Source organism: Myotis myotis, unplaced genomic scaffold (genome assembly GCF_014108235.1).
Source record: "Myotis myotis isolate mMyoMyo1 unplaced genomic scaffold, mMyoMyo1.p scaffold_m19_p_6, whole genome shotgun sequence".
NCBI classification, from domain to species: Eukaryota; Metazoa; Chordata; class Mammalia; order Chiroptera; family Vespertilionidae; genus Myotis; species Myotis myotis.
The window spans coordinates 37,560,211-37,572,723 of NW_023416368.1; the positions used below are offsets into that span (position 1 = coordinate 37,560,211).

Sequence of the window (12,513 nt, forward strand, 5' to 3'; positions counted from 1 at the left end):
GTCCTTCACATCTTTCGTTGTGCTGAATGCTTGAGACACAGGAAAGAACTTTGGGATAAAATTGGACCCAGTTTCCTTGTTTATAAAGTAAGCTGTAAAGACTAGTGGGGTTGTGCCCAAAAGACTCAGGATCCAATTTAAAGAGGTTCCCACTGGCCAAAGATGGAACAGTTTGAGCATCAGTAAGAATTATAACTAATGGATTGGAACACAACAAATATGTTAAAAATGAGCAGTATGTGTTCATAATGACACAGGAAGAGAAAAAAGAACCCTAAAATACTTTTCTTTTAAATACCCTGAAAACTCTCATTGGTCGCTATCACAATTTTGCAATTGCCAATGAATTAATGAAGCTGGTTGATAATTATTAATAGTTGTTAGCGACATCGCAAAAGAGAGGTAATCTGGCATTGACATACCTCTTGGAAATCGAGGGGACTCCCAAGGGAATGCAACCAGCACCATCTGGAAGGGGGGTACTCAGTAGCGGGTAGAAGACACAGCCCAGTGCTGGGAAAATACTCACAAAAAAGGAAAAGAATCTGTAAATTAATAATAAAGGACTTAAACACATCCCTACTAAATGCAATGTGTGGACCTCGCTTGGATCCTGAAGGAGACAATTGACTGGAAAAATTGAACACTGACTGTATTTGATGATATTTTTAAAAATTAATGTACATTTTTTAGTCATGATAATGGAAAAAGTCTTTATCTTCTAGAGGTATGTGTGAGATATTTAAGGGTGAATAGGAAGTTGTTGGGATTGGCTTCAGACTAATCCAGTGGAGGGGAAGGGCAGCCACAAGGCAGAGGGGAAGTCCGGAGGGTCATCTCCCGAGTTGTGAATATATTTTAAATTTTTCAATGTAAAATGTTTTTCTAAAAGCACTTGCTTATAAGAGAAAATGGCCTATCAAGGTAAATTGTCTTCAAAATTGCTCCGGGGTGGAGATCTATGTTAAGGAGTACTTAAAGTCATTGCGGTATTTTATGTAACCGGGAGTTTTATGATAGAGGGAAATAGAAAGGGGAATGGAGTGTTTGGATTTGACTTTAAATTAAGAAAAATCAAATCTCATTTCATGTCCAAGGTTGATTTTTCCAATCCCTACCTTTACCCGAGGATGAAACCCGCAAGTGGCTTGGATGGCACTTTACCTGTGGCTCCCTTTAGCTGCTTGTTTCTATGAAAGTCTTTCTGTGTAACTAGGACAGGATGAATTGTATGAAACTGAGCACTTGGGACACTGTATATTGCTCAAGTAAAGCAAAATAAATGGATATAAGAGCACCGCGTTGAGTTTTCAGGCTCTTTCCTCGGCTGTGTGCCCATGCGCGCTGTGCTCTGCCCCCTTTCAGAACCGTGTATGAAGACTCCGGGCCTGGAAGGCCACTCAGCTGCTTCATGGAGGAACCCGCCCCTTACACAGATAGTACCGGTGCTGCTGCTGGTGGAGGGAACTGCAGGTTTGGGGAATCCCCAAGTCAAGATCAAAGGCTTCAGGCACAGCGGCTTCGAAATCCCGAGCTCCGAGGGTCCCTCCAGACGCCTCAGAACCGCCCCCATGGCCACCAGTCCCCGGAACTGCCCGAAGGCTACGGTGAGAGAATTCGCCCGCTCTTATGCGCATTATCTACAAGGTTTCAGAGAGCTTTAATTTTTTAAACCTTTTTGCGTAACTTGTGCATGCCGCAGCTGCTGATGTTGGCAGGGCTGTGCTGTGGGATGGTTGTGTCGGCGTAAGACGGGTAACCAGAAAAAGATGGTGATAAATCTTGCTCATCACGAGTTTGTCAGCACTGTACCAGTCTCCCAGTTCAGCAATTGTGTGAAAATTTCAGGCAAATGAATATCCAAGAAAACCAGGATGGTGGTGGTAGATGAGGTATTTGTAGTGCTCTGATTGGAATGTGGAAAGGACAGTATGGGATAGGATTGGAAAGGGATCGTTTGACAGCCGAGAGACTAATGCAGGAGGAATGTGGTATGGATGTGGCACATCATTACCAGCAGTAAGAGCAAATGGAGGTCACAGAGGTCAGGTAAGGTCAGTCCTGGGGTGGTGGATACACAAACAGGGGCTGGTCCAGGGCTGACTAAGGAAGGAGAGCACCGCCTGTCCAGGTGTGAACGGGGAACGGAAGAGAGGCCCAAACGTTTACACAGGGCTGGTGACATGAGGAAGTCTGGCAGAAGTTCACCACTGCCCTCTTCATTCCTTTTCTGGGTGATTTTAAACAATGTTGAAAAGAAGCTTAGACTCTGTGCTTAGAGGACTGGTTGAAAAAACTCCTTGGAATTGAATTTAACTAATTGTATCCCCCGATTTCTTGCACAGAACAAAGAACAACAGTGCAGGGGCAAGTTTACTTTTTGCACACACAGACTGGAGTGAGCACGTGGCACGACCCCCGAATACCAAGGTAGGTTTCTCAGATGTGCACCAAAGGCAGTTTCCCAGCAGTTGCCGGGACCCCTGGCTGGATGAGAGCCCTTAGGTTGAAGATGTAAACTTGGAAGAATGGCAGCTCAAAGAGGATGTCTGCCAGGGGGTCCTGGGCGGCAGCTGCTGGAACCGAGGGTCCTTAGGAAGCAATTGTAGACCTTGAAATCAGATCACATAACCAAAAAGGCCTCACCCCTGGGTTAAATCAAATGTGCTCTGACTTGGAAAGCCAATAAGCCCTTCAAGATGTGTTCTCATTTTAACTGAAAATATTAAAATGGATGAAATCATAGGATGCCTGGGACTTGGCTTCAAATGATTGGAGAGGGGCGGTGAATATAGGGGTATATCTGAAATAGGTCGACAATGACTGGGTAATTGTTGAAGTTGGCTATTCATTATGGTTTCTCTACTTTTTTACATGCTTAAAATTTTCCATAATAAAGCATTAAAAGGAAATATAAAGACTATTACCCTTTCTCTCTTCTACTTTACTGTCCCTATTGCCTCAGTTCCTTGGGGACCATTCCTGGGGGAGATGAAGTTTTACTATACGAATTCCTTCTACAAGGCCAAACATCTGAGCCCAGGTCAGAGAGAGCCCCACCCCACCCCATAACAGAGTTATGTTTCTTTTCTTCTTTGCTTTGCTTTTCTTCCTTTTTTCTTTTTTTTTAGAATAGCATTACTACCAAATAACATTTTTAGTAATGCTCATTTCCTTTTTATTCATAATTTGTTTCATCTGAGAAGAAGCTTCCTGTCTTTGATTTTCCAAGTCTGTTAAATTTCTGATTCAGTGTCTATAATTAGATTGGAAATATTACCTGCAAATGGATGAGGTGTCTTGTCAGTACCCACTATAAGAAATGTCAGGCTTTTGTGCTAATTAGAAAAGCATCTTGGTCAGTAATGCTGTGTTCCCATCTGACTGTGGATTGTATTGAAATAATTAAGAGGTTGGATTAGAAACAGTTACTTAATAAAGCCAACTAAAAAATGAGAATGCCTCTCCCGGTGCCGCTGTTTAGAATTGCGGGAGTTCAGATGCGTGTTAATACATCCTATCAGCTTTAAAAAACTTGTGTTGTCGGGGGCTTTTCGACGAAGCAGCCTTTCTGGCCTTGAGCACTTCATTTACTGTAACCTGTGAGTTCAGATAGTTTTCCAGCAGCATTCAGATACTTCCTACCGTGTGGTCCTCTGTGGTATAAGACGTGATGTTCCCTGGGTAGACCACGTTCCCTGTCATGGTTATAGGCTCTGGAAGTTTTGTTGTTATCTGTTGGATTTGCTGCCACTTGCAGCACAGAAGCCTGGATTCGGTGGGAGTTTGGCGTAAGTAGCACCATGACTGTCCCTCTTAGCAGAACTGGGACGTGGCCGCATTGATAAGGAAAGGACTCCTGTGGCTCCTCTTGCTGAAGTATTAGTTTCATGCCTCCATACTCAGATGGACAAACCTCTCTGTGTCTTCCGTTTTGATAGAGACCTTAACAGTGTGAATTGTGATGAACTTGGACCACTGCCACCAGGTTGGGAAGTCAGAAGTACAGTTTCTGGGAGAATATATTTTGTAGATCATAATAACCGAACAACCCAGTTTACAGACCCACGGTTACACCACATCATGAAGTAAGTACAACTTTTACACAATCCTTGTTGACTGCTGACGTTTACCAATTCATGTTTTCTAATATGTTTTTTAATTTATCCTACTGCATTGTTTGTTAGCGGAGAAGACACATAAGCAAACATAAGTATTTGGTGGACAGTTGCATGTGTTAAACTCTCAGGTTAGCTGTGAGCGCACTGAAGCCATATCTTGTTGCTGTTGCCACCCTCTTCCTGCCTGTGGGTGAGATTAAACTCACAGAGTGGGCAGTATTAGGCAGGTGCATTAACGAAGCGTCACACGCAGCTCCGTGATGAAAGGCGTGGCTCTTAAGTGAGAAGCAGTAAAATGCCCGCCCGTCACAGTGCAGGAGGACTGCCACAGTCACGGGTGCCACTTGCTGAGCCTTGTCCCGTGCCTGTCATCTTGGATGACTTGGAATTGGGAGTTGTCTCGGCTCCCGCCGTGTGTTCCGGTTTTGGCGTGTTCTCAGGACATCAGAGCCCACAAGGCTCTTCTCACTGGCAGCTGACATTGACAGCAAAACTTGAACAAGAGAAATGTCACTTTGTCCTTCTGCTGGTCCTAGTCCTTTTCTGTTACTGGAATCTCGCTTTTAATGGGTGGGCTTAATAATCTGTTGGTTCTGAAAATGAGGATTGGCTGCCATTAGACTTCACTTGAGTTGTTTGCTCTTATGCATATTGCCCCTCTCCACTATAATCTGTTTTTCAATGCTTCACGTCAACTCCATTTAATTCTAGCCGCCAAGGTGCATCTAACAGTGTGTTGGTCAGTCTCGGACACATACTAGATGATAAATGATAGCAATTGCTGTTTTTATTTATAGCAATGAAAATGTATGAGCTAAGCTGTTGCTTAGAAGTGGGGTAGCTCCTTTATTGTATCCTAGGCCTATATTTGGGCTAATGGTGACCACCAGCAATTGTTACATAGCCACGTCATCAGAGAAGAAAATGTCCACTTGAAGTTCTATTTAACAAACTCTCTTCTCGGTCCCTTTGGTGTAGGGGGCATTGCTTGCAGCTCCCTTGGCCGCTGCTTTTGGAGTGATTTTGATGCTTCTGTTCTTCTCAAGTCACCAGTGCCAACTAAAGGAGCCCAGCCAGCCGCTGCCGCTGCCCAGCGAGGGCTCAGTGGAAGACGAGGAGCTTCCCGCCCAGAGATACGAAAGAGATTTAGTTCAGAAACTGAAGGTCCTCAGACACGAGCTTTCACTTCAGCAACCCCAAGCTGGTCATTGCCGCATTGAAGTATCCAGAGAAGAAATATTTGAGGTATGGCATTTAGTGCGGCAGGCAGGCAGGCAGACACAGACTCTGCATTCATGTTAATAGACAAGTGAGGTGATTCAGCCTGAGGAGCCGCCCTGAGCAGCCTTTGTCTGCGAGGCGGTGCTCTGAGGGGACTGCTCTGTGAGTGGCTTCTGCATTTCCGTGAGCTCTTCTTCCTGTTTGGCATTTCAGGTGTGGAGTTTATTGCTCTGTGAAATGCAGGGTTGTGCCCATGTAGAGAGGGCACTGTATTTACTCCTGTGTTAACAGTTTAAAAACACAGATGGTTTATGAGGTGGAAACCTAGAGATATATGCAGAAGGGGAATAAAGCCCTTTGCCTACATTGTGCAGATTATATATTCCTGCAATCTTCTGTGTCCTCAGAACCAGTCATTTCTTCTGGGTCTCATGAAATTTGATGTAATAGCACAGCCTCCTCAGAGGAGCTCAGTGGCCAAGCGGCCACTTGTCTCTTCTGGAAACAGGATGATCAGGTGGTTCCTGGGAAGGCCTCCGCCCCATATACAGCCCCCTGCGGGACCAGGGTCCCTAACCAGGCAGGACCCTCTTGTGGACAGAGCCCTTTCTCAAGGAACGTGAGCGTAAATTGAAATCTCAGCTGTGTTTGGTCCATAGCCTGCCTGCCTGCCTTGGTGGAATCCTTGGCAGACATGAGCCAATGAGGGTGGGTAAGAACTGGACACAGGTTCTTATGGGGCTGCAGCCTGAGGGCCCAGCACCTCCACAGCGAAGGGCACAGGATGCGCCAGGGCCGTGCGTGGTCCTCCTTGCAGCCAGCACTGGACAAGTGGGGCTGCTGACGTGCTCGGCTCTGCCCGTTGAGCAGTCTTAAGTGCTTGCCAAGGTTAGGAAAGAGCGGAACTACTGTCATTTTGATGCCAGATCATTTCCACTCAACCTCCTCTTTCCCTCTTGGGATGGCAGAGTTTGAATTACATTAAAGTTAAAGCATGAAATGATTTTTAAGTGCCTTATCATTTGAAAATATTTATCAACACTTGGCTGGTTCTACTCAAATGCTGAATCTGAAGGAATATTGGGCTGACCACGTGTTTTCTGTTTTGGCTGAGCTTCAGGTATGAAAACAGGCTCAGAATTCTTTTAATATTCAGACTTTCTAGTGATGTCTTCATTTTGGTTAAAATATGAAGCCTGGCCAGTGGCCCAGTTGATTGAGCATCATCCCAGGCACCAAACGGTTGTCGGCTTGATTCCTGATCAGGGCACATACCTGGGTTTCAGGTGTGATCCCCAGCCAGGATGTGTACAGAAGGCAACCGCTCTATCTTCTCTCTTTCCCTCTCTCTAAGCATATCCTCGGGTGAGGATGTAAAACACACACATACATACATATAAAGTGCTTATAGGACACATTGAAATTGTGTAGGGAAGATCAGCTCTACAGAGGACATTTGTTCTGTTGTTAGTGATTATGCTGAAAATAAGTGTTTCCTTTAGGTACAGTGTTACCTAGTACACGTTTATTTTGTTGTGGTTTCTGAACTAGAAACAGTGGGAGAAAAGTTGATGATACAGGGTGGAGCAAAAGTAGGTTTACAGTTATGAGTATGCAAAACACAGTTTATTATTGTATAATTATTTATTAATTATTGTATTATTTCCATACAAACACCTATAAACCTACTTTTGCCCCACCCTGTATAAACATGCTAAATAGGAACCAGATAGAACTTGGATTTGAATGGATACTATTTTGAATCAGGTTCCATCTATATCCCATCTAATAATAGAGAAACATGGTAATTAACCATAACTTTGCTACTCTTCCCATTGGCTAATCAGCAAGATATGCAAATTAACTGCCAGCCAAGATGGCAGCCAGCAGCCAGGCAGCTGAAGCGAACATGAACATGAGGCTTGCTTACTCCAGTGATGGAGGAAGTCAACGTTCTCCGCCTGCCGCAGCTCAGCTCTGAGCTCCGGATGAAACAATGTTGCAATTATAGAACCTAAACAAACCCAGAAACCTGCTTTCAGCCAGCGTGGCCTCAGAGCTTAGAGCGGCCAGTGATGGCAACAGAGTTTCAATTATAGAATCTAAACAAACCCAGGTACCTGCTTTCAGCTGGCAAGGGCCTCAGAGCTGGAGCCTGCTCTCAGCTCTAGTAACAGCTATAGAAGGTAAATTAATCCCAGAATAAAAAAAAAGAAAAAAGGAGAGGCTGGGAGCTTCAGTCGCCCACCAGCCTGAAAACAGCCCTCAGCCCCTCACCCAGACTGTCCAGGCGCCCCAGTGGGGACCCCCACCCTGAATGGGGTGTGACCAACTGCAAACAGCCATCATCCCCTCACCCAGGCTGGCCAAGCACCCCAGCGGGGACCCCCACCCTGAAGGGGGTGTGACCAGCTGCAAACAGCCATCATCCCATCATCCAGGCTGGCCAGGCACCCAAGCAGGATGCCCACCCTGATCCGGGACACCCTTCAGGGCAAACCAGCCGGCCCCACCTGTGCACCAGGCCTCTATCCTATATAGTGAATGGGTAATATGGAAACTGACCCTAACAGCAGAAGGACTGGGAATGACTGGTCACTATGACACACACTGACCACCCGGGGACAGACGCTCAGTGCAGAAGCTGCCCTCTGGTGGTCAGGGCGCTCTCACATGGGAGGAGCTCTGCTCAGCCACAAGCCAGGCTGATGGCTGCCAGTACAGCAGTGGTGGTGGGAGCCTCTCCTGCCTCCTCAGCAGCACTAAGGATGTCCGACTGCAGTTTAGGCCTGCTCCCCGCTGGCAAGTGGACATCCCCCGAGGGCTGCTGGGCTGCCAGAGGGATGTATGATTGCCATCTTAGGCCCAATCCCCTGGGGAGCGGGCCTAAGCCAGCAGGTGGTCATCCCCCGAGGGGTTCCAGACTGCGAGAGGGCACAGGCCGGGCTGAGGGACCCCCCAACCCCCCACCCCAAGTGCACAAATTTTTGTGCACCGGGCCTCTAGTATATATATAAAAGCTAAATGTTCATCCGACCGTCCAACTGGTAGCTATGACACGCACTGACCACCAGGAGGCAGATGCTCAGTGCAGGAGCTGCCATGATGCACACTGGCCATTTAAAAAGAAACAGCACCTTGGACCTGGTACCAACAAACCATCACTCGGCTTCCCCCAAGTGGGACACAGGCCTACCACCACCCCAGAGCGACAGCCCACCAAATCACAGCCAACACTGCCAAGACCTCATGGCGCAAAATGTGGCCCCCAGCCCAGCCCAGCCCAGAAACAGTCGCTGTGGGTGCCGGGTAATGATGTCACATAGCAACACCCGGCTTCCTCTCCTAGCGACTAGCCTCCTTGGAGTTTCTTCAGCCCAGGAACATGGCTTGCTTTATAGCCAGGTGCAAACATTTTACACTTTAACCAAATGTCTGTGAAGCGTTTTCCCCTACCTCATCTCATTTAATCCTCACAGAAGTCTTGGAGTAGGTAGATAGGGGACTCGATAGAATCCTATTTTCTTTTCATTAGCCAGAAAATGGAGATTGAGAAAGTTTAGAAACTTGACCCGACTGAAAAGAAGAAATTGTGGACCTTGAAAATGACTTCAGGTTTTCTCACTGCGCAGAATATAGTCAAACACTGCTGCAGTTAAATATTTCACCCTTTGTTCTCCCTGCATGATCTACAATAATAATCTGCTTCGTGTTGATATTTACTGCTGTGTTGCAGACAATTACCTGAAAGAGAAGTTGGGGTGCTTCACTGGGCTGGAAAAAGTTTAGCTAAATCAGAAAGGAGGTCTAATTAAGCAAGTTTGTTCTATATATATAAGAGGCTAAGTTGACTCACACATGCACAATACATATAAACCTCTCACTGCTGCCAATTGCACAGGTGTGTTTCAATCTGTCATTGTCGATTGTGAATTTGGTTGACACTTCTATTATAGAGAAAGGGTGAATAGCAATATTAAAATATTTCTTCTAATTTCATTTCAATGTGCACGAATCCATGCACCAGGACACTAGTTATCAATAACCTTTCATCTTTTTATTACTTTAAGAAAAGTTCTTCTCTCTAAAACTGTTAATTTTTACATATAGGAGTCTTATCGCCAGATAATGAAGATGCGTCCAAAAGACTTGAAAAAACGACTAATGGTGAAATTTCGTGGAGAAGAAGGTTTGGATTATGGTGGAGTGGCAAGGTGAGAGGCTGATTTATTCACCCTTTCTGCTGCATGCTCTTCAGCATAGCTATAATAAAACACAATCCTGCATTCCACAAAGTAATAAACTCCACACCTGAAATGCCAAACAGGAAGAAGAGCCAGCGGAAATGCAGAAACCTCTCACAGAGCAGTCCCCTCAGAGCACCGCCTCACAGACAAAGGCTGCTCAGGGTGGCTCCTCAGGCTGAATCACCTCTCCCTTTACCACACCTACCCCCGCCCCGCCCTCAGTTCTGAATCTGTCTGGGGTGCGGGAAAGCCTGCATTTTCTCTCCTGTGCTCACATGGTGCTGCCTCTCCACAGGAGACACTTTTCAAGATTGCCCCAAGTTTCTTCCTCAATCTAGAAACCATCTTTCTTTTGGCCAGTGTAACTTCTGTTGGCTTTGATAGCACTAATTCCATTTCCTGGCAAGAGGCTTAGGCTTCCACTCCCCTTTCCAGGTGAGAATCTTCCTCCTCAGTCCTTCACACTTGTTCTAGCAATGCAGGCCTGACTGCTTCCACTTTCTTGTCTGTGCTATTTCCCTTATAGTCTCAAGAGTTCAGTAGCTCAGACTGTTTCAGTTTACCATTATTTCTTTGCATAGCTGGTGTTCTGTATTCCGAGGCACACGTGTGAATAGCTTGATTGGTTTGGTGGTTCTCTTCTGCCTTTTCCACAGTTACAAGTCTCCCACGTGGAGCTGGCTTTGTGTGGCTCCCTTGAGTAACATGGTGCTTGAGGGGAGGTCAATGTGAACCCTTGCTCTGCCACCTCCAGTTTGATCTCACGTTGCAATTTCACCCCTCGATTCTTCCTCGGGTCCAGATGGGATCATATCCATCCAGACATGAAGGAGAAATTGAAACTATTATAGCCGAAACCGGTTTGGCTCAATGGATAGAGCGTCGGCCTGCGGACTGAGAGGTCCCGGGTTCGATTCCGGCCAAGGGCATGTACCTGGGTTGCGGGCACATCCCCAGTGGGAGATGTGCAGGAGGCAGCTGATCGATGCTTCTCTCTCATCGATGTTTCTAGCTCTCTATCTCTCTCCCTTCCTCTCTGTAAAAAATCAATAAAATATATGTTTAAAAAAAAAAATTTAAAAAAAAAAATTTAAAAAAAAAAAAAAAAAGAAACTATTATAGGCACAGGAATAGCACTGGGTGTTAGAACCGTGGCAACCTCGGTACTTGAGTTCTGACTAGGAAAGAATTCAGAGCCAAGACCCAAACTATAAGAGAACATTTATTTATAAAATCACAGAGGTAGTAGAAGTAATTAATAGAAGAAATGGGCTTAGGAAACAAGTTATAGAGGCAAAGGAAGGGCCCTTGGAGCTTGTAAGTGAGGAAGGCAATGGTAAGGAGCCTGGGGTGGGGGAGGGAAAGGCGAGAGCTTGCTGGGTCCTCTGTCCCAAGGGTTTTAAGGGTGGGGTGGAGAGTTTAGGGGAGGCCCCAGGGGCTCTTAATAGACTAGTCAGCAGCTTTCCAGGTGTGTCCATTCAGGGTTTAGGTCTCCACTGATTGATTGGCCAGCACCAGGGTAGGGGGTCAATGCAGCTGGTCCTGAGATTAGCAGTGGTGTTGCTGGTCTGGTCGTGCTGCTTTTCTGGGCCTGGAACTGAGGCCTAGATGTTATCTCCAGGGAAGAAAGGTCAGGGGGTCCAAACCAGCCATATGCTAGGGGAGGAAAGGTCATCCTGGGGACGAGGTCCCACCCTACACTTGTCCTTCGTTAGGCACCCAGCGCTTTCACCCTGGTGACCTTCTGTACCTGACCCATCCTTGCTCTGCTCATGTCTGTCTAACTGCCTACCACAAAACCACATGTGTGTGTTCATCATCTGCTCACTGAGAGTCAGTCTATACTCATTTCCCCAGTGTTTGGTTCTGAGCCATTGCTGTTCTCTCTCTTCTGCCTGTACTGCTCTTCCCTTCCCACTTCCAGAACATTCCTAGTAAGCCTCTTTCCCTTGTCCCTGGCTTGGTCAGAATGTTTGCTTGTATTTTAATCACTTCCTGTCTAGACGGTTGCAGGTCCCTGGTTTTTATGAAAAAGATTCTTCTCAAATCCAAACTCCCAAACTTGGGGATGAATCAATGTTGGGAAATTTTGCCTTTCTAGTCAAGAGACTTTACAAGATTTGGAGTCTCATCTCCCTGGCAGTTGCTTTCTGTTCTTTGGAGTTTGATGCATTAACTTTGTTTTGGCTTGGTTGTTTTTATGTATTCTCACAATTCTCTTCGATTATTTGCATTTGTGTTTATTCTTTCCTAGTCTTTCTCAATTGTCTGTCTTTTCTATTTGAAAGAGTAAAGACTTCGAGAATAAAATTTGGGGCTGCTATCTTAATGAGATGTATCTATTTGAAAGGAGTTTGAATAGAATAAAAGGCTGTGTGTGTGTGTGTAGAACTGCCACAGGTGTTTGTATAAGGTTCCCCATCCTTGGGCTTCTCAGCCCAGTCGTAGCAGTCAAATCATACAGCTTCTATTTAGAGTGCTCTTTAAAGTTTGATATTTTTTTTCATAGCGAAATAATTCAAGCAGAAAGGAATTCAGAGAATAATTCATTCTTATACACCCCATCCAGATTTTTAAATTCTTAGAATATTTTTAAGCTTTAAACTAGTTCTTAAGATTATAAACATGATAAATGTTTATGCAAAAAAAGTAATTCAACAGAAACTTATGAAGGGGAAAAGACAGTCTTAAACAATCCCTGCCTCTCTAGGTTGTGACATATTTTCTCATTATTTAAATGTTATTACATGTTACAATTGATCAGAAATTTAAAAACTAGAAAGCAGAAGAAATGAAAATGCCCCAGAATGCTAATTCTCAAGTTAACCACTGTCCCTGGCTGGTGTAAGGCCTTCCTGTCTTCCTGTGCTCGGCATATGCATCTGTGCTTTGTGTGTGCGTGTATGTACACACACTTTTTAAAT

At 45.4% G+C, this 12,513-nt stretch overlaps 1 protein-coding gene across 13 annotated transcripts in view; it reads left to right on the forward strand.

Annotated features, from left to right (window-relative positions):
- Positions 1-12,513, forward strand: part of SMURF1 (SMAD specific E3 ubiquitin protein ligase 1) — an 86,258-nt gene that overhangs the window by 60,155 nt on the left and 13,590 nt on the right. For 9 of the 13 annotated variants that reach the window (XR_004968502.1, XM_036315689.1, XM_036315690.1 and 6 more), the window contains 6 exons: positions 1,366-1,607; positions 2,346-2,430; positions 2,966-3,043; positions 3,942-4,088; positions 5,168-5,366; positions 9,453-9,556. Coding sequence is in view for 12 of the 13 variants with exons in the window: in XM_036315689.1 (XP_036171582.1) it covers positions 1,366-1,607; positions 2,346-2,430; positions 2,966-3,043; positions 3,942-4,088; positions 5,168-5,366; positions 9,453-9,556 (855 nt within the window). In the remaining variant the exon portion in view is untranslated. The remainder of the gene's footprint in view (positions 1-1,365; positions 1,608-2,345; positions 2,431-2,965; positions 3,044-3,941; positions 4,089-5,167; positions 5,367-9,452; positions 9,557-12,513) is intronic. The other 4 variants (XM_036315691.1, XM_036315692.1, XM_036315686.1 and 1 more) reach the window with 2 other exon arrangements.